General features: G+C 41.7%; 1 protein-coding gene across 1 annotated transcript in view; it reads left to right on the top strand.

Moving 5' to 3' along the window:
• Positions 1-11,266: 11,266 nt before the first annotated feature.
• USP6NL (USP6 N-terminal like) overlaps positions 11,267-22,090 on the top strand; it is a 111,198-nt gene continuing 100,374 nt past the window's right edge. The window contains exons 1-2 of the mRNA XM_066182704.1: positions 11,267-11,364; positions 16,384-16,473. Coding sequence (XP_066038801.1) covers positions 16,470-16,473 — 4 coding nt within the window. The 5' untranslated portion in view covers positions 11,267-11,364; positions 16,384-16,469. The remainder of the gene's footprint in view (positions 11,365-16,383; positions 16,474-22,090) is intronic.

Genomic DNA, 22,090 nt, shown 5'->3' with positions numbered 1-22,090 from the left:
TGATAATATCATCTGTACAATCTCGGTGCCACAACAGTACAAAAATAATTTAGACAGCACCTTGAATCCCCAGTGCTCCCAAAATTACAGAGGTACATAATTGCACAGCTTTTTGGTACTGGAAGACCAACTACTTTTCTTCAGTGCACATTAGCACTAATCAGTTGTCTAGATTTGGACCAATCCATAGAAGTGAAATTACAGGGACATTAGGAAGGTAAATCATGTTTATTACACCAGTGCCTAAGGCTGAGAAAGTACAAAGCTCTCCCTAGCAGACACTGTGCTCTCTGCTCCAAAAAAGCTCAGAGCTGGAGAAAAGCAGATTAATATGTTTGTAAAGTGAAGGTTGTAATATGAGAGCAAGCACGTAGTACCTTGGTAATGTAAGAGTCAGTTTGAGAATACAGACAGAGGAGAGAAAGGAGAAGAGACACTGAAAAGAGGATTGTTGGAGTATCAGTCCCAGGAGTGGAATGAAGCTGATGGAAGATATTCTGAGCACAGGGGCTGGAACAAACAACCAGTGAATGTGGGTGAATGTTGAGCCAGCACTGCAGAGTGACTCTGGGGGTGGCTGTCACTCCTGCCTTGACAGCTGCTCTCATGGCTTGCTTCTATCCCATCTGAGACCTGGTTCCCCCAGGAATGGGGATTGTTCTCAGGATAGGTGTGTGCCAAAGCATCTATAGTTAATGTATTTTTTTTCCCCTGAAGTTCCTTTTTAAGCAGATTTAAGGAGTGAAACACACAGAGTACACCGAGGGACATTTGCCACATTATGTTGGAAATACTGCCCCAGATCTCAAGTTTAGGAACCAAAGATCAGTATCCACATATTAAACTGGAGCAAGTCTAATGCTGGTTTGAAATGAGAACTGGCTGCTCACAGCCCCATTGATGAGATGTGTTGATGCTCCCTTGTTTCTTCACTCTATCAGCTCTAGGCCACCTCAGGATTTGACCTGTGCTGAGGGAATTCTCCTGTAACACACTGAGCTCTCTGTCAGTTTCTTCCATCTGCTCAAGCAGGGATTAGAATTTGTCTCGAGGAATCACCATTTTCTTTTTATAGCTTCACACTGATTCACCATGGGAAGGGGTTCAGCTATGAGGAACATTGCAGGCTCTGAATTACATCCTGCTCAGCTGCACACCTACAGCTTCCACTCATTTGTAAAAAAAAGACTAACATGCATCCAGGAGGGTAATTTGGTTCCTGTTATTAGACCTGCATGGCTTGATATTACTCAGAAATAGTTTCTGGCTTTTGGATACCTGTTATTATCATTAGAAGTCTTTTTTACTCTTTGTAGGAAGAGGCAGGCTTTAGATGAAGAATAATTATCCATATCCTCAAGTTCTACTGTTCCCTTTCCAGTTATTCCCAAACATGACAACTGCAACAACAACAACAACAACAACAACAACAAGCCAGTCTCCTTTTCTTTGTATGTGCAGGTACTTTGTAGCTGCATTCTGTCCAAGATTACAAATATACAGAAAAATGTGGAGGGTTTTTTTGACCTATTTCTTTGATCCATTTCCCATCTCCCAAAAGGAAATCAAGCAATGTCCGATACTGCAATAAAAACTATAAAGAACAAAGTATTACTTTAATGCATTTTTAAAAGTGGACTTACCTAAGAAGTTTAGGTGCAGTTGATCCAGCTGGGGGTAGGAGAATGCAGTGGATGAGCCCATCTCAGTGTTCCTTCCAGTTGTTTTCTGTGATAATGTGATTGGGAAGAGGATAATTATCAGCAATATCCAGTGTGAACACAGGAGCAGATTTGGAGTGCTGCCTGATTGCAAGGTATTTGTCTGACACTCATTGTCATTGCATGAGAATGCTTTAATAAGCATTGAAAATTTTCAGTTACATGGACCATCTCTGGCAAAAATAGACTGATGTTTTGTGTTCTGTATAAATGCCGAGTGTTTAACACATGGATATGCAATGCTACCAGCTGAAAACACTAAAACCTGTAAGTCCTTGATTCTTATTTGCAACAGAAATACCAAGAATCTTTCAGTTTTAAGATTCTTTAAGAATCTTTAATGTAAACCCTTTCTTTTCAGTATGGATGAACAATATCAAAGGGTGCTTTTTCTTTTCAAAAATAGATAACAACCTGATAATCATGAAAAGGACTAAATGAGCCTGATCTTCTCCACACTTCTTCTACAAATGCAGGTCCTACTCTGGCACCTGAACAGCTGAGTAGGAGGTAAGTGAATATTTAAAGACTAGATACCACACAGAGCAGATTCCTGTTTGGTTCTTGTACTAGTTTATACTCAGTTCTTAGCACTTCAGATTATATTTTCCAAACACTTTACTTCTCTCCATTTACTTCATCAAAGTCATTCAAATCTGGATTTTAAACCTGTGTTTCTACCAAGTTGTCTGGAAGCAGATTCATTTACCTAATGTAAAGGTTGGACTCAGCATGCAGATTAAGACACCTAAATTTAGGTGTCTGCACGTAGGTGCTGAACTGTGAGGTGGCACCAGGGCTCCTGAGCTTGAGTGGGCTCCAGACTCACTCACTGGTCATCAGATCTGAGCAAGTTCTTATGGAGCAACTTCCCAGGGTAATCAGTGGAAGTCTGGAGAGTGGGGTTTAGGGTGGCATCAATCCAGACACCTGGAAGTGTGGTATAATGAGCTGCCTCATGCCCTCAAGCTTTTTGAGTGCCCTCCAGCCCCCAGAATGGGAGCCCTGACACCTGGTTTACACACAGGCACATGCACTGTGGACATAAGGACCTTAACCTAAGGTTAAGTGAGATCCATCCCACCCAAAGGGAGTACCAGAGGAAGGGATCCTCTCAGCTGACTTCTTGCAGGAACCAGGCTGTAGAGCAGAGTTCAGAACTCTGGATAAGCAGTCTCACCAAAGCACTGGTTAGATTACACCTGTGGCCCTGTTCATCTACATCTTGCCTGGAGCCTCTGCACAGACCAGGCTTTTCCCAGCTCTCCCACAAAGTCTAGACAAGAAGAAAAAAAAGATTTCTTTATGGACAATAAGGGTGTGGGGTGTGACCAACAATTCCTCCTTCCCATGGAAAAGACCTGGGGATGACTGATGCAGGACACAACATGATTGTCCTTTTCTAACTCAATGCAGCTGTTTCAGAACATAATTATCAAGAAAAGGCTAATGCAGCTTGTGTGACAGATTTTCCTGACTGTGTGGAAAGTCCAGGATGTATTTTAGGTGACGCATTTTGTGTCATTTAATTAACTGATACTGTAGCTATGTTTGCCCTGCCAGAGGATTTCTAAGCTCTTTGTACCAACTAATTTTAGTTGAGAGCCAGTGCAGTGAACTTACTCTATTTTCTGCATTTTCCCAAATTCAGGTTTCACTCTTTATCTTAACTGAAGCAGCAGCAGCACTGTGTATTTTCCATTACCTCCTCTCCTGCTTCTAATAAAAATTCAGCTATGGGTCAAATCCTTGGCTGGAAAGAGTCTATATAGTCCAGGATCTGCTTTGTATAAAAAAGTTACAAAAACAGGATGTGTTTTATTTTACTGGAGTGAACTTAATGGCCATGGGTCGTTTTCATTTAAGACACTTTTTTTTCTCATGGTTTTCAAATGTATTTTGTTTCTTAAATGACAGCAAGAATAAAATGCATTTTTCTCAGCATTTTTTCTTAAGGATCTTAAAGCACTTTGCTGGCAGTAATTTGCTAAATATTGCAGCCTCTCTATATAGTGAATATGTCACTGCTGGTCTTATCTGCTTTCTCAGCTTTCAGGCTTATTTCCCTCCAGTGGCAGGGAGGTGGGTGCTTTCCAATCTAGAATTATTAAGAGGACAGAAACACCACATATATTTTATGTACTTCTTTTTTCTTCTTTTTTTTTTTTTTTTTTTTAATCACTTGTATTTTTCTTCACTTCTCTTCACAAACTGAAAGCTTGGTAATGAATTCTTCCTTTATTTCACTAGCATACTATTATTCCCCCTTGTATTTAACTACTCCCCAGCAAGTCTCCGGTTTGCCCTGTTCCATTCATTCCCTCTGGAAGGGTTTTCAAGTTTTGAAAGTTCACCTCAGGAAGATTTCATAATAAGAACTCAAGGAAAATAATATAATCTTGCTTTAAAACACTTCCTTCCTCTGTTTTGCTGATGAATTATAACAATTCACAATACCATCTGGCCAGCAAGTGTTACAGAACTTATTTCATTGTTTTAACTGTATTTGTTTCTTTTGGTTGTAGACCCATAACATGAGGATTCCCCTGCCGCTGTTCTGTGATCAGACAAAGAGTACAACATGAGATCAAGATGTGCCCAAATGTCTGGAACTGGGCAAGAAAGAGCCCTGGCAAATGATCTGTAGACTTAGATGTAATTAGAACGTGAGTGATGTGGTGGAGGGCAAAATGCCCGTCTGAATTTTCCAGCTTGATCCATTTGCTAAAATCAGAGGAAAATCTGAAGGGAAATCTGACCTTCTCTTTCTTAGGAGGATTTTGCAGAAACTTCTTAAGCTCATAGATCGAATTCAAAAAGATAAAGGAACTTGTTTTTTTAATTCAGTTTTGACATAACTCAGAATAATGGCAACAGAACTGGACAAGACATTTTGAAGAACTTTCTACAATCCCAGTTTTGAGGAATCTCATACAACATGGAGTAGTGCTCAGGGTCAAGTCTAGGAAGGACAGACTTCATCCCAAAACCTAACTGACAAATGAAACATATTCCAGCTCTAAATTTGATCACAGATGGATTGGGAGCATTAGTGGTGATACAAAGATGAAGGTACCACACCTGAGCCTTCCCAGATCACCTGCAGCACTCAGTGCATGAGGGGAATGAGATCTCAGGGTTTCTAGGTCCTCCCTCCAAGCACATTTGGAGCACTTGTGAGTATCAGACTTTCGATTTGTAATTTGAGGCCTGATTCAGTGTGGATCACAAGGTGGTGCAATTTCAGTGAAACTACTGCTTCTTATCCTACAGCTGTTAATTTAATTCACTTCTGTGATTTTGAAAGACTGTGAAGATGAAGAATTACTCAAAACAATCTCTAGTGACTATGAATGTTCTGACAGCCCTTACCAGAAGGTGAATGTTATGGTTTAAAGGTACAGAGCACTCAGCAACAGGAATTCACTGTCTGTCCCATGAGCAGGCGGCAATCCTCAGGGTCAGTGTTGCTCCAGGCACAACCTTGCTGGCCAGTGTCATGTTTGGTGTTGTTTGATATTCATCTCTTAATCACCAGCTTTTTCATATAAGCTGTGGCCAGACAATAAAAGGCAAAGGCCAGTGTCACATTAATGACAGAGGGCGTAAAGTTCTTAGAATTTATTTTTAGTTCACCAAACCATTCTAGTCCAGAGGTTTAGATTATTTAAAGCAAACATTGCTGTACACCCAACACATGATATTTTCTCCCATGCTGCCTCAGTTCCACATGCTCGTGTCACTTCCATGTGAACTACAGCATATTGCAAAGCTGTGTCGTATTCTTTTAATTTTTACACTGAAGGATTTCAAATGGAACCTAACATAATTAGATTACATGTAATCTCTTCCCATTTTGATCCTATTCTCAAGAGTGTTTGCAAAGGAGCTTACTTGAGTCTTAAATGCACAACTTGAAATCACTCTGACGGAGATGAATAAGAGCAGCACACTCTTAGGAAAACATCCTGATGTGCAGGACAAAGCCTCGTGGCTTTATTCAGTGAAATACGTGTCTCCATGGGCAGTGCCCGCTTCAAAATCCTCGACACACAATTTTTTAAACTTCTCACAAAACCTATAGCAAGTTGTTTCAGAGTCCTTCCTTATCCACTTGTCTCCTGAATCAACATGGACTCCTATTAATACCTGCTTGTCCTGGGGTTTCCAGAGAGCTGTGTGGTTTCTATTCAGGTGTCAGCCATGGAGATAAACTGCAGTTCAGAAGGGTTTTCAAACAGCCATCACCTTCCCGGGAGTACACTAAAAGAGATTATGCGTTGCCAGACAGCAAGTCTTGTCAGGTCAGGGCAAAACAACATTTTAAGCCGATTGGCTCATATATCTCAAGGTATGTGTGTCCTTGCACAAATTCACTTTCCCCTCAACCCAGTATTTAAGAAAATCCACCTTTCATGATGTTGATCGATCTGAAGTGTGGTCAGATTGAATCCTGCTTATTATCTTGAGGTTACCAAAGGAGAAGTATCTCTGGATGTGATAGTAAATTACTGGATTGTAAGGAAACTTTGAGGAAAACAGCCTGTTATTTGGTAGTTGATGCCTCACCTTTCAGAAATCTCTTCCTTGCATAAAAAGGATAAAGAATGTTTACACTTCAAAGGTATTTGCTGAAACTTTGGGAAGCTTCATCCTGCTTTACAGCCTCAAGCTGGCTTTGTTTGCCAAAGGTGAGGGGTGCCTTTATTAGTGATGGTGGCTGTGTGCAGGGATGTTGGTTTCCCTACAGGATGAAATGGGGTACCTGGTGTAAACACCAGCCACAGCAGGATCTGTGAGCACACCTTCTTTACTGGCCAGGAACCTCATGTCCCTGTGTTTGAGCAGCCTGACCCTGGGAAATGCAGCAGTGGCCCTTCCCTGGGAAATGAACTCTGTTCCTTATGGGTGTGAAACAGATTGGGAGAGCATGCCCACCCTCTCCTTGGCTTGTTTCACTCTACGGTTGCCATATGGGCTTCGTTAGGGAAAAGATAAGTGCGACAGGACTTCTACTTCCCTGGCAAGCAATTCCTGCAGTTCAGGCTTTGTAGGAAACCTTCACGCTGCTTTACCCCGAACAGGAGGCTGACCGAACACAGATGGCTCAAGGCAGAGGGGGAAGAACGTGTTTAAATGCAAAGCTCAACTTGCATCCTCCACTTCACGTTGTGCTACATAAATTCTACATGAAGCAGAGCTGGGAAAAGACTCTAAATATCACATTGCTGGAAAAAAATTATTTTGATCTTTCACAAGGAGCTTTTACCTGAACGAACTGAATATATTTCTGCTCCATCAGCCATTCACATTTGTCGTTCTGCAGGTTTCAGCAGCAAATGGAAAAGGTCATAAAGATTTAACTTTTGCACTACATTAGACAAGTAATTACACCTTTTGCAGGATACACTATCACAGCACAGAGTATTGACACATTTTATTACAGGTTCCTGTTTTCATTCGCTTGTAACTTCATGAAAATGATTCCCCTTGAGGCTTTTAGATTTGTTGGTGTCTAAGAAATGATTCTATTTCTGTTAACTTTGACTTGCTTCTGACATTCTGGTGGTTATGAGTGAGTGATAATAAACTTTAATAATGACTGTGCTCTGAACACTGACTCTATAAATACTGTCATGAGATTCCTGGTTTCTAGTCTTACTGTAACTCTACATCAGATCTGCACTTTATAAAAATGTATCTTTCAGCTACTCTCCTGGAAAATCACAATAAGGGACACAAAAGATGAAGCTGACGTTTTGTTTTGTTGTGCATCATTGCCAATAAGACCTAATCTTCTGTCTTATCTCTTATTTTTCTTCGTTTTATGTTCTACTTTTCCTTGATTTGATTATAGCTTTTCCCTCTCTTTCACCAAATCCCTTCGCCTTCTGCTGTGGGAACAGGATGAAATCCTGTTAACAAGAATATAAAACTCAGGTTCAGTCAAATATCCCAATTTATGTTTTAAAGCCCATCCTGTGCTTCAGTTTAGATACAGCCACACGTGTCTTCTTGAGCCAGGCTTCCTGGGTTTTGCATTTGCTGTGCACAGCCAACTGTGGACTGTCTGTGTACTCAATGTAGAAAAGGATCTCTGGGAAGTTCTATAACATAGGATATACAGGTAAGTGACTCATTTTTGGTGTTGTGATGTTTCTCAGTGCACTGAAAAACTACTTGGTATTAAGGAGGCCTTTTAAAAAGGTGTTTTGTACTGTGTAAGTGTATTAAATGATGTTCTGTGTGTAGTTTTCATAGATAAAGAATATTGAAAGCTAAATCAACATAGAAGAGAGAGAAAGAAGGAAATGAGGGAATATTGAAGTAACAGAATAAGACAGAAGGAGGTGAATGGGAAAGGCAAGAAAATGCTAGAGGAGACAGAAAATTTGGGAAAAAAGGAAGGAGAATTAAGAAAATCTGTCTTGACAGACAGAGGGGACAGAAATAGCCCCTTTCATCAGGCATCAAGCACTACACACATTCAAATCTGATTCCCGTGGCAGGAGCCACCAAAAGCAGGAAGAGAGGCCTGAATGGGTGAAACCTGAACCTCAACAAAGCAGCAGAGCCTGTGGACAATGGAATTGGCTAAAGGCAAAGTGAACAATCACAACCAAAAGGAAAACACTCCTTTAGGCAGCCAGAAATAGTGAAGCAAAGGGCAAACCCTCCTACTCCAAGTCCCACCTGACTCCTGCTTTTTAACACAGCCCTTCCTAGTAATGCAGCGTCTCCGTGTGGGCTGATGCTCCCGTGTGTGTACAGGCAAACCTCTGCCTAAATCATCAGTTCTGCAGAGCTCCTGGAAATGGCAATGACATGACTAGGCAAGGGATGGGCTGGAACTAACACCTGAAACCCACCACTTTCATTTTGGGGAAAATAAACAAAAGTAAACCCAGCAGGTGGTATAGCAGCTGAGTGCATTTAAGCTTATAAAATATTGAAGTTTAGGAGCAGCTTTTTTTGGGAATAAAGAAGGGGCAAAACCACTCTGATCTATGAAAAAAAAAGGCTTTTAGTCTTCCTGAAGAGATTGATAAAGGATTTAATCACTCTGGATCTGCTCTAAATTGTGCTGAGTTCTATCTGATCTGTGTTTAATAAATGAAAATGAGATTAATTTATTACTCATATTGCAATTTTACTCCTGGTTGTAACGTTGATCCCTTATTCTGCACCTTTTGTACAGCTCCAGGGCCTGGAGTTGTTACTCAGAGGCACGTGGCACTAAGTGGGTGCATTATCCAGCTTGTGAGATGCCACTTCAGAGCTCCTGGAACCCCTCAGAACTCTCTGTTCCCCACAGGCACCAGGGACTCTCCTCCTCTCACTTGGCTGCAGGTGTAGCCCTGGAGTTGTGCCCAGTTCCTTCATGTTCAAGTCATGGTGTTCTGCTGCGTTGTCCCAAAGACTCAAAAAATAACTTCTTTTTGCAGAAAGAAGGAACAATTAAATGTTTTCCTTTACTTCCCTTGGCTGGAGCATGAAGAGAATTCAGAGCAGAGGGGAAAGGGCCTGGCTGGGAACTGTGCTGCTGGGAAGCATTTGGGCAGCCTCTCTCTTGCCTTGGGGAGCACAGAGAGAGTTTGGGGTCATCATCTGGTCTCATCCAGGACTGGGATGTCCCCTACTCCAGGAGGAACAGGAGAGGTTCTCCAGTTCCATTCTATGATGTGAAGCTGTGTTCTATCCATCTCCATTTCTAAATCCTGCTTGTTTTCCAGGTTCCTGATCTTCTTACACAATGACTAAGCGTCATACATTGAGGAGAGGGAGCTGTACCTGATCTGCTGGCTACGTGAGTGATCCCTGTCCCTCCTGGCCTGGAGAGGTTTGGACATAACATCATCCCCTCTACTGTGCCTAGGGGCTTGCCCATGGGAAACTGGAGCATTTATCCTCTAAGAGCTTCCTGTGGTAGTCATTCCTCCTCTCAAGTCACATACCTGGAAAACACACCAGGGCAGAGGTGGGTTTTCTGTCCCAGCTCCTCATGTCTTCTCCATGCAGGTAAAACCACAGGTTACTTCCTGGAGTGTCCCCCCTCTCTCAAGCGGGGAGATGCCTGCTCCTAATAGCAGAGACGCTGGTCTGTACTGGCAGGAAAATTTCCTCTTTAAGCTCCTCTAAAAGCTTCTGGTGGCCCTCTTTAATTTCTTCTCTTGAATTCCAGAAATTCTCCATCAGTCTTTCCATGGATGACATGTAGACCCAAAATAGGGTGGAGATAGTTTCTTCATGTGTTGAGTCTGCCAGACCAGAATGCCCACTTTTTTTCTCCCTCCTTCCATGCCAACACTCCCAATGACTTGGCACATGACCACATGTTCTGTGTACAGTGGACACTGTCTGGATTATTAGGGAATTGCTCGTTATCTGAAAAGATTATCTCCAGCATAGCTAATTCTCTCAGGCACCAGGTACCTTCCAAGTGTTCCACTTGTCTTGGAGCACTGAAAAGTCCTCCTTGCAAAGGTGTCTTTCCCTCACACTTGACAAGAGTTGCCTCCAGAGGTTGAGAATTCCTGGTCTTTTCCTGATCCTCTGGCCAATACCCGCATCCCAGGACAGGGATCCCAGTTCCTTGGCTTCATTACCATCCAGTGCCGCACCATTGGTCGAGATAAGTCTTGCCAAATATTCAGTTATTTAAGTGGAAATAATCTTAAAAGAAATAATTAAAATCACTTACAAAGGAAGGAATTGTTGGAAATTATATCACTTTCCTAATTAATTTCTTTAAAGTAATTTTTTTAATTCAGCAAAAGCAGTGTATTAGTCTTAAGCAGTGTAATTTTCCACTTTAGCCAGCACGTCGCTAAGTTTCTTTTGACAGACTTATTGTTAGATCACCAAAATCAGTTTTGCTAAACTAACGCTGATAAGCTTCAATGAACAAAGGAAAGCTGGACACTAAGGATCCAAAATTTATGGGCCTCCAAGGACATATTGGAGTAACTAGAAGAGACTAATAAAGACATTACAGCTTAAGCATTGTAGACTCAGTCGGGGAAAAATTGATACAAAGGCTGAAAAATGTGGACTAATTAGCACTAGAAGCAAGAAACCAATAACTAATAGAATAGTACAGTAATAGAATAATAGAATAGTAATTAAGGGAGAGAATTATGCAATTTAGAACCAATGAACAATAATTTGTTTGCTGAAAATGTGTGAGTGAAAAGTTTTGGAAATGGAGTGCATGCGGTCGGAGTTATCTGCTATGCACCCCAGCTGGTAATAAAGAAATGCCGAGTATGAAATAAAGAGTTTGGGAGTTGAATTTATGCCGATGTTTTTGGTGTCCCACTAAGGAGCCCAGAAATGGGCACAGGAGAGTGGGTGTCCATGCTGAGGGCCTTGGCGGCTCAGGCAGCACAGCCGAGGAGTCTCCGAGCGGCGCCAGGCCCATCCCGCCTCCCGGCCCCGGGCAGGCGCCTCGTCCCGAGCCCAAGATGGCGGCACCGGGTCAGCCCTGTGGGAGGGGCGGAGGCGGGCAGGGTTTCCATAGCGGCGGTGTCACATTGGGGCACTTCCCGGTCGGAGGCCGCCAGTCCCGGGGCAGCGAGCACGGACGCGCCGCTGGGGAAGGCGGCGGAGGGAGGCCCCGGGAAGAGGAGGAAGCCGAGCAAAGGTAGGGACAAGCCGGGACTTTGCTCCGGCCATTGTGCGGCCCCCGGGGTGGCCGGGCTGGAGTCGTCCATTGCGGGGGTGCGGGGGGAGACGCGTGTGTGTGTGTGGAGGTGCCGCGCCGGACCCTCCATTGAAGCGCGCGGGTTCCTCCCGGCTGAGGGGAGGCGGGCGCTACCATCCTCCCCCGGGGGGGGGGTCGCTCACCCCCCGCGGGGCCGGGGAGGTGGAAGTGGCGGGAGCCGGCTCCCGCAGGGTACTGGGGTGCTCGGACTGTTCCATTCCCAGCGGAGGGGTGTGTGTGTTTCTGGAAGCTCCCTGCTCTTTCTGCTGGAGGGGGGGCTGCGGGACGCGGCGGAGCCGGGAGTGCTGGGGGAGCCCGGGGGAAGCCCTGTGGAGATGCCCCTGGTCCCGTTGTAAGGTTGGAGTGAGGTGTGGCGGCGTGAGGGGCCGCAGTCAGAGCGGGGCTGGGGGTCTTGTGTTGTGGGTGTGTGGTCGAGGGAGTCACGGCTGTAGGTCGGACACTTGGGGCCTCCTTGAGGTCCCCCTTTCCCGGCCATGTGGGAGGCGACACTGCCACCCCAGTCGGGAGTAGGGAGGGTTTCGATGGCTGAACCTTTTGATGTGACTTTCTGGCACTACAGCTCTCTCTGTACCTGCTCCCTCCACTGCCTTTTGTAATACTTCAGGTATGTGGTGGAAAGTACCAGGCTGGCAGCGGTGGGCTGGGACAGGCCATCCCCCAGGCTGTGCTCAGCCCTGGGTCTCCACGGCCGTCTCCCAGCGTTCAGTCTCCGCTGGGACTGCCAGCAAAGAGCCAGTTATTATCAGGTGTTTCAGGTTCTTTCTGTGGCGTGCATGGCTGCCTGTAGAAAACCACCGAAGCCACTGAACTGCCAGCTGAACGAGAGTCAAGTGGTGACTTAAAAGTCACTGTCTCCAAACTCCTGTACCAGTTGTTCACCCACATGTGCTCGAGAGTAACTTTCTTTGTGCCATTTACTGCTCGGAGGAGGCAGCTGCACTGAAAGCTGGCTGTGAGGGGAGCCGGTTTTCAGCTTTCACTGAATTACAGTGGAGTGAAAACAAATCCACATTTGCCCTGTTCACAACAAATGTATCTTGTGGAGGATCATTTCAGTTAGGACAATTATGTTAAATAATTGTTTTCTATGGTTTTCTAGCTTGCTGCGTGCCCTGCAATCTAGAGCTGCTGTGTGACAGTCGAAACTCCAACTCTGCCAGGCGTGTGTGTATTAAACGCAGCGGCCAATCAGCAGTGCCTGAAACTAAAGGCGATTTGCCTCAACGCTTTGTAGTGTAAATATTCCTGCTATGAACAAAGGAGGGTGTGTCGTTTGGCTTGTTTCATTTGTACTTCCATGTGCTTCCTCATCTGTGGCCAGTCAGTGATTCTGTGTAGGTTCTGAAACAGTAGCAATTCCACTTTGTTGTGAATTGTGCATTTGTGCTGTCTGGGGCATTTTACTGAGCTGGGGTGCTCAGAGGCTTGGTGCTATATTAGGCCTTTTTGTTGTGTTCTTTTTAATAACTGTACTCTGAAGTGACTTAGTTTTGCTCCTTTTAAACTTTTACTATTTCTGATTATAACTTTTGAGTTAATTCAGCTGAGATGCAGCATAAAATTAATATGTAGTAGAACTGCCTTTTAACCAGCTGTTCCTCTGCCGTCTGATTACACAGCACAGAAACCACCAATTTCAGACTTAATGTTTTGCCAGCCAGCTATGTGTGCAACTCTAAAACACAGTGCTTCTGAAATCTCTGTTTTCTGTGAGGGACCATAGTGTTTGGTTTAAAGAAGATGGTAAATGACACTAAAATACTGATTTGTGCAAGGCAGGCTCTCTTTAGACTATTTTGTCTTTGTGTGTTTAAGCAGTGCAGTTGCATGCTGCTCCTGTGATTCCTGGTTCTTGGGAACTGGGGGTATACATTCTTAATGTTCACTCCTTAGTATCTAAATTAAACAGATACTACACTAGCACACACACACAGGCTAAACCTGAATCTTTAATTGCCAACTTAAAGGAAAATCTCTTCTCTGGGTAGAGTCATACTGCATAGAGCTACAATTTGCTGTAATTTGCTTTGCAATCTGGCTCTGCTAATTATCCTGAAAAAGAGTATGGGGTAAAAAAGAGACCTGGCTCCAGCTATGGAAACAGGTAATTGAATGTATTATGAGTGTGTGTGAGTTTGAAGTTGCAAAGAGCTTTGCTCACTGCAGGTATTCCTTTCAAATCTCAGCTAAAATGCCTGTAGTTTCATGGCTGCTGAATGTGATACTCCCAAGAGTGAGTAGATGTGTGTCACTAGAGGAAACATGGGATGGAATACAAGGGTTAGTTCTTCAGGAAAAGACAAAGATCAAAGGTATGTGGCATGGGTTGGTGGTTTTTTCCTTTAATTTTTATTATAGCCTTGTTGATTGCAAGGGAAAGCAGAAAGAGTGTCAGGCACTCTTTATGGCATCTGCACTGTTTTAATTCTTGAATTATAAGTTTTTCCAAGATGCTGTCTTTCAGAAAGACACTGAACAGGTAATAGACTCTGTCTTTCAGTTTTGTAGTAGTTGGTATTTCTTTACAGGAGAGAACCCTGCAAACATTGAAATAAACCAGGCTGGCTGAGAAAGCAAAGTGAAGACAGTTTGGTTTCTAACACACATCCCTAGGAAAAGGAGCAGCTATTGCAATGCAGCAGAAAGCAGGGACTGTCTGCTATTTCATAGTGTTGACTTTCAACGCTGCTTGCTGTTGCTGTACTCAAAATTACAGATGAAAAGAAAAACTTTCCTTTTTAAAAAAAGTTGCTTACAAGGGAAATGATATAAAACACACATGTAGTGTTATTTCAGAGAACAACAAGTGAATTTACCAGAAGTCTGCGTTGTCTGTTAAACAGATGCTAGCAATAGCTAAACAAAATATTTGGGCACTGAAGGCAGTACAGGAGTAGCAGTTTCTTGCTGGGAGTCAGAGGTCAGGTTGCTCTGGTGCATTGGAGCATTCACTTTTCACACGTTTAGGAAGAACAGAGTTTCTGTATTGTCCCCATCTCATTTCCTGCCTGTTACGGTGGCGAGGTTTTTTCTAAGTGGTGAGGGTGCATAATTAAGCTATTATTAGCCTTAAGTGGTTCGCAGAGCTGCTGTTTTGTTTTTTCCTAATGAACAGCCTTTTCCTGTACACACACAATAAAATGTCGTGTAACACCATGTCTCAGAGGCAAAGGATTGTTAGTTCATATTTACAAAACTAAGGTGAGATAATGCCTTTGGAACATCAAGTTGAATGGGAGGCTCTGGTCTTCCAGTTGATTATGCATAAGATTCAAGAAGAATTTGGGCCCAGAGGTGTTGTGTAAAACTGGTCAAAAGTGCTTTGGACCTGGCTTGAGGGATGTCTGATCCATTTGATGTTCCTAATAGGTATTATTAACCCAGTAATTAATTAAATGTCATGGAAGTTATATTTGCCAATTTTGGCACCAGTAATCCAGAGGAAGCTGACAAGGTGCAGTTCTAATGATATGTGCTAACAGACACTTCATTTTTGATTGGGCTGTGTGTGCTTAAATATTTAATTCAGCAGTCATTCATGGACAGTTGACAGGGCCTGCAGTTCAAACTCTTCTTCACTGATTGTAGCATCTCATGGCTTTGTGTTCATCTCTGCTCATTTAAAATGTTTGTGGATTTTTTCAGCTGCTTTCTTTCCCTACAGAGCCTCTTCCCTGTGTTACTTTTTCTGCAAGAAAGTTGGTTGTAATTTTCCGTCTGCAGCTTTACCAAAGGCTTCCTTTTGGCAGCTGGATTCCTTTCTTTCATGGTGTCTGTGGCTTTGATGTTGAATTTATTTTTTTTTAATTGTTTTAGCAGTTGATAAAGAAACCTTCTTGTGATGTCCTGTGGTAGTTCCTGTACTACTTTGCTGTGTGCTGTAGATCTGTAAGGGTTATGTGAAGTCAGAATTTAGGAAAAGTTGCATCTCTTCTTATGTCTTTTTACATTTTACTTTGCACTTTTTTTTTGAGTCTGAAGAGATCAGGACAGTTAAGACTTGAATCTGAGCACAAGATATCTGGCTGGATTAGCACAGGTGGTGAGGTTCAGCAGGTTCTATATGGTTTTGAAAAGAGGAAATTATTCCTTAATTTACAGATTTGTGCAGGTATTAGAAGAAAACTGTATAGGTTAGTAGATATGTTGGGTTTCTTCTTTTCATCTCAGCTGTGAGGTGAAGTTTCATTTAACTGATCTTTCAGACTTGTATAAACTTGCTTTTAGCAGCAGGAGGGAGATTATATAATAAATTTTTTAAAATGTACTTGCTGTGCTGTCACTGTTGGAGATTAAGTCCTCTATATTTGGCTTCAGGGAGGGCCAGGCTTATTGTCAGTGAATCCATCTGCCCTACTTGGGTATCCTCTTCTGAAATCGATGAGGGATTGATGGAACTGTAGGTTTATAGTTGCTAGAAATGGTAACTTGTTCAGGTTTTGTTTCTCAGAAGGAAATGCTGGATGTCAGTGCCAACCTGTGCTTGTCCAGTAATCTTCAGTGCATTTCTTGGGTTTTAAACAGTGGGGTTTTTGCTTAGTTTTGCCAGCTGAGGTTGCTGAAGGAAAGTACTCCATTGGAATTTTCAGTTACTGCATCCATGTTGTAGTCTTGTATTTTTAACCTTTTAACTGCTCCCAAGAGATAACAAACATTATATTTTGTAGCACTTTTTTTTTCTTTTTAGCACATACTGAGGTTTATAATGTGATTGTTAGGAGAAGGTGAACGTTTTGAGTTGATAAACAGCTAAATATATCCATAAACAGTAAAGCTCTCCAGTCACAACAAACACATCTTTGCTTTCCTTCTTTTTTTTTTTTTTTTTAACAAGGAGGATGAAAAGAGAGTAGGAAAGGCAGTTTATAGGTAAACATATATTCTAGTGATTTGAAGCTGAAAAAATGATTTGTATTTTTATTTTCCTCCCACCTTCAGGACATGTATACCTCTGAGAAACCTTCTCCAACAAGATACCTTGCTTCAAGACCCGTCTTGGATTATATACAAAGAAGTTTCCAGTCATGAGTGAGTAGATTGCTTTCTTTCAGAAATAAACCAAATCCCTTAGTTTGTATTTAGAACTGTACTTCTGTAGTAGGTTTTGGGAGGTGGTTATTCCTTGAAGATATTCATACTGAGTTTTGTGTCTGCAGTCCTGTAAAAATAACCAAATGAAGCTGAGATTTGGCAGATGCCATTTTTAATCTGCAATTTTTTGATCAAAGTGTGCTCTATAAGACTTCTCTGTAGTCTGGTCTCATTTTCAAGGAGTTGAGTTTTGTGACAAGATGATGTTTGTTTTATTCAGTATAAATAAAACATGTAACTGAGGGGAAAATGCCTTGGGTTTGCTAAGAACTCCAAAATTATGACGGCCTAGTAAATTAAAATAACTGGTAAAAATCCAGCATACATGAATGGACTTCATTTTATATGAAAAAAATAAACATGTTACACAAATTCTAGTGCAGAGGTTTGATCCCAAAGGTGTTCTGGCATGTATTGGAATGATCTGAGCCATAGAAAAGTGTGACTTAATATCTGTTGTGGTGGAAAAAAACAGATGAAAGACACCGGAAGTTTTGGGTTAGGTCATGTCTGATGGGTGAGATAACCTCTTTTTAGTGAACTCTTTTGAGTATTTCAAGGTCTCCTAAGTTTTGCAGATGTGAGACTTGTTCATGCAGCTTTTGTCAGCAGTGTTGGCCTTTCCTCATGGAGAAATAAAGATAAAACTCCATTTGCATAGGAACTGTATTTGTAATGTAGCTCAGCTTCAACACAACTGTACTGAACGTGTTGAAGGAAAAGCATCTTTTTCGTGGGATAATTATATCCTGTGTTAGTAAAAGAAGATGATTTGAGTTTCTGGGAGGAAGTGAGTAAAGAAAATTGTTGGTTAAATTTCTTGTCAAACTAAATGAATAATGATTGTTCTTGACAACTGGAAATAAAAAAGAGTGATGAAGGAAATGCTTGCTAAATGCAGCAGAGGAAAAATTACGCCAGAACAAGGCCTGAAAGAATTGCTGAACTATAGGGTTCAGCTGGTGTAGCTTAGAACTATTTTAGTTTTTACACAGATTTATTTCTATTTTCTCTCATATTACTGTTCACATTTGTTTACTTTCTGATGTTGAAAGTATTTGCTGTATTGCACAGAGGACAATTTTCCAGGCAGTTACTGAAGTACTGGAACATCCTGATTTGTCAAACACTGTATGTGAATCTTCATTTGTTTTATAGAACTTTTCATGTGCAGTCATTGCCTTATGTACAGTCTTACCCATAACAAAAACCTGACTCATAGCTGCTGTGTGAAGTGTGACTTCCAGGCTGTTGCTGTCGTCATGTTGGTTTGGGTACTGCACACACAGACAGTGCTAGAGCAAAACACTCTTGGTTTGGATCGGATTTTGAGCTTATTCCAGACTGGAAGGTTCTGCTGTTCATAAGGAAGAATGAAGACTTATTCAAATGCAAGGGAACGTTTTGGCAGTGCTTTTGTGGTGGTCAGTAACAATGTTCTTCAATGCAGTCTTGTGGTGAAGTGGCTGCTGGAGCCTGGGCTGTGATGGGCTTCAAGGGCACAACTCACAGTGCCACTCTTTAAAAACATGGTTCAGAGAAAATGAGATGTTTTATGTTTGGCTGATGTTGAATTTCTTAGTTTGTGGTTTACTTGAGAGAAACTTGAGCTATAAGCACAATCCTCCTCTTACATTATTGTATTCTATTTTTTGAAGCTGCATTTATTTGCATAGTTCTGTTATATGTGTGCTTATTCACAAAATCTGTGGGCACCTAGAATAGCTATTAAAAATGGTGGGATCCTCTGGTATTCCTAAAATGTGCATCCCCTTGTGTCATTCAAACAAAAAAAATCTATCTAATGAGGTAATCTTAGCCTTCAGGAGGCCACTAAAAACTCCAGAATGCTGTTATGTGCAGGCTACAGGATTGAATCCTACTTGTTATTTTCTTGTGATGTACTTGATTCAATATGTATTTCCATGGCTCTTTGTGAAGGGCTGTGCTAGGTGCTAAGTGCTAAAAGGATTAAATCCTTTTTCTAGAATCTGTCCTAAATTTCTTCACAGGCAGATCATATCTATTTGGCTCTTTTGCCAACTTTATTCACCAGCTCAAGTAATTTTTACCATATAATATTTGTTGTGTACCATATAGAACTCATTACATAAAGCTTATTATTTTATTTCAATACCTTGTAGAAGTAAATCTGTTAATATCCTGGTACTTATGAAAGCACACGCATGCTTATTTTTAAGCCAGTGATCAGTTAATTTTTTTTTTTTTTGAAAGTGAATGAGAGAACTACTTTTTTGTTTAACTTTTTTAATACTTACCAGGTGTGTAAGTGCGTGGTTTGGATCCTGTTGTGTACTGGATCTTCCCCTGTGTTGGGGAAGAGCATTGACAGAATTGCCAAGTTCACCATTCATGGTGGTAGTTTGTTGTTGGACAATACAAAACATCTGAGGCAGACCCTGTTCAGGCTTTTATTTCTGTGGAATAACTTTGTAAACGTCAGTTTTCATAAATAAGGGTAAGACAGATTTTGAAATTGTGCTTTTCCACTGTATGCCTTATGGGACACTGAGGTCATATCCTTCAAGGGTTTGTAATAGTGTCAAGTGTAGCTAAGTGAAGTTGATTATTGATTTGGTTTGTATTTAAAGATAACTTTTCGGAGAAATCCTGGTGGATGCAGCCTGCCCAAAATGTCCCACCACAGAAAGAGTTGATTTAATCTACATTTTCTCCAGCTATTTAGTGGCCAGAAAATAAGTAGTGTCATGATAAATTCTTAATATTATAATCTCTGCTCTTTATTTTTGGGGATTTTCCTGTGCTTTTCTGCTTTGGGGAAAGGTCAGAACAATTAAATTACTTGAGCTGCTGCCGCGAAACCTAAGGTTAGTGCACACTATTGCAGCAAGCTGCTGACATCTTCATTTTTTCCCTTATATGCATAAGATGCAGTGACAACTTATGGTACAGAATATTTCTTTCCTGACTTTGTCTTTCTGCTTTAAGTTTTATTTCTAACACACTAAAAACTTAATGCTGCGTGCAGTTGGGAAGGTCACCTGCTTCTTTGTGCTTCACTCCCATCAATTCAGGTTTTCTTTCTGTTTGACTGAGGGTAGGAACACATTTGATGTGAGAGAACACATTTTGAGAGCTGCTGTGCAATGTAATCTTACATTGTGCAAATGATTGGTGTGGCCTGGTAATGATGGGGGCAGTTTTTGCCTCAGCAGTTCAAATCAAGCCCACAGTGGTGTGATTAAAGGCTGCTTCTGTTTGATGGTTGGTTACATACCTTGACCTCTCATTACAGCTCTGCCTTTCTAGTCTGTGTTCACAGAGGAACCTTATGAGTTTGGGATTTCTAAAAACACAGATATTTTTTTTTTGTTTCTTTCCTTCTGTGTTCTAGTAGTGTATGTAAAGAAATAGTTTTGGCTGTCAATTTCCCTGTTCATGAGCAATGAACTTGGGAATCAAAACAAATGTTAGGATCAGCCATAATAGATCAGTGCTGTAGTGAGTCCCTTTAGGCCAGGCTGGATGGGGCTTGAAGCCTGGTCTAGTGGAAGGTGGCCCTGTCCATGGCAGGGGAATTGGAACTGAATGGTCTTAAGGTCCCTTCCAACCCAAACCATTCTACACATTATTATTTCTGTGCCTGCAGCTGAGGAAAGTACTCTGGGCATGTGTAGAGCTCCCTGTCCTAAGGAAAGTCTGTGAGTTAAGCCTGGCTTAACTTTTCCCCCCTGACCCCCAATATCCCCTCCAGGTGTGTCAGAATGAATCTGTGGTGACCTGAGAACCAAGTGAAACTGTTCATAAAATAAATACTGGGAGACAGACCTTTTGTTTGTTTTACCCAAAGTGTAAGTGGCTGAGGATTTTATGTATTGTGGGTGAAGTGTTGCAAATAATTTTAAAGCTGGATGATTTGGTGGAGAGGCTTTGTAGTCATCACTTCTTTGCAGTGAGCTGAGATTGAATGAAAGAAAGGAAGAAAGAAGTCTTGGTTCTGATTGACCAAGATGACTACATGCTGGTCAAGAAAGGCTTACAAGTAAACTAAAATACTTTTACAATATATAATAATGACTAGTTAAAGGATGTCAGATTATTATGTTGTATGCTAGGTTTTTGTTTTATTTTTGAACCATGAAAGCCTAGTCATGAAATGCAAGTTTGAAGCTACAGTTAGTGAAGTGTTTTCACAATTGTTATGATTTCACAACTCAGTTGTCTTCTAACCTTTATAAATACAGTGACTTCAGAAATAGATAAGAAGCTCTTGTGTCTCCTGGGTTATCTTTCCTGAAACTTGAAATAGTAATTCTCTATGAAAAACTGAAACTCTGAATAATAAAGAATTGTTGGATACAGGGGACAAAGAGCCATATTGCATATTTGCAGAAGGTGGCTTTGAAGACTTGTGATATGTTTGTAAAAATTTTTAAGAGTTAAATAATAGTAACCCTCCTGCAACTCAGCTATGTGAAAAAGGAAACCCATAAGACTCTGAAATAGTAAACTGCTGTATATTAGTGACCTCCTAAAAACTGCTTCATTGATAATATCAGTGTTTAATTATTCTTTTTTATTGAAGCTGTCAAGGGAATTCACCACTGTAATTGTAGAGACAAATGAGAATTGGGATCAGTAGTGGTACACTATTAACTGCTTCATAGTGGGCTGTTGAAGCATGAAGAACACATGTTGTTGTTTGGCTCTGGAATCTTGTAGTAGGAGAACTTGGCACTTGGTCATGCTTCACTGTTACTCCTCTGTGTTTTCTTAACTTTTCAGGTCTGTTTTCTTGGTGTACTGCTGCTTGTTGCTCTATCTCCGCTTTATAGTGCAGCTTGTACTGCTGACACTGTCAGCAACTGGGCTGGAGATAATTTTCTGACTCAAAATACAGATTGAAAGATCAGAAATAATGATTTACAGAAACCTGTATGGTCTTGACAAGGAAGTTTTGAATGAAGCTGCATTAGAAAGGTCTGGGCTGCAGGAGCCAAGGCTGAACTCGGGGTCTTAAAATTTCATGACCTCTTTAAAATGTTGCCCATGGCAGTAATGCATCAGTGTCCTTTGCCTGCCTGAATTCCTGCATTCTTCCTTGTTACATCAGGCTGACTAGAACTGGGTGGGCTCCCTAAACTCTTGCCCTGGTAGCTGCATCCATGGTTGCACTGGTGCCCTGCAGGAGTGGGGATCAGTGATCCCCTGGGTGAGATTCTGGGAAATGCTGTTTTTCCCTTGCTGGAAGTGTGCATGGAACTGCAGCTGAAGTTGTTGAGGAATGTGGTAATCTTGGGCTTCCTCTGTGCTGAGCAAGGAGAGGCATCTCCAGAGGGCTAATCTGATCTTGGATGACCCAGTTTCTCACCAATACTGTAATTAAACTGCTCCTCTGAATACACAGAGTGCATGAGTAGCAGTAATAATAACCCAAATACTTTGCACAAAACTGATGCATCACATGGGGGAAATGCAGGCACGTTAGTAGGATCTTGTTGTTTTAATATTTGCGTTTTATTATGTTGGGTTTTTATTTATTCAATTGACATAATTATGCAGCTTCTCAGAC

This window comes from Chamaea fasciata, unplaced genomic scaffold (genome assembly GCF_029207755.1).
Source record: "Chamaea fasciata isolate MVZ Bird 193981 ecotype frontalis unplaced genomic scaffold, bChaFas1.0.hap1 SCAF_5, whole genome shotgun sequence".
Lineage (NCBI taxonomy): Eukaryota > Metazoa > Chordata > Aves > Passeriformes > Sylviidae > Chamaea > Chamaea fasciata.
Note: the sequence above shows the minus strand (reverse complement) of the source record. Positions and strands in the feature narration are given on the sequence as shown.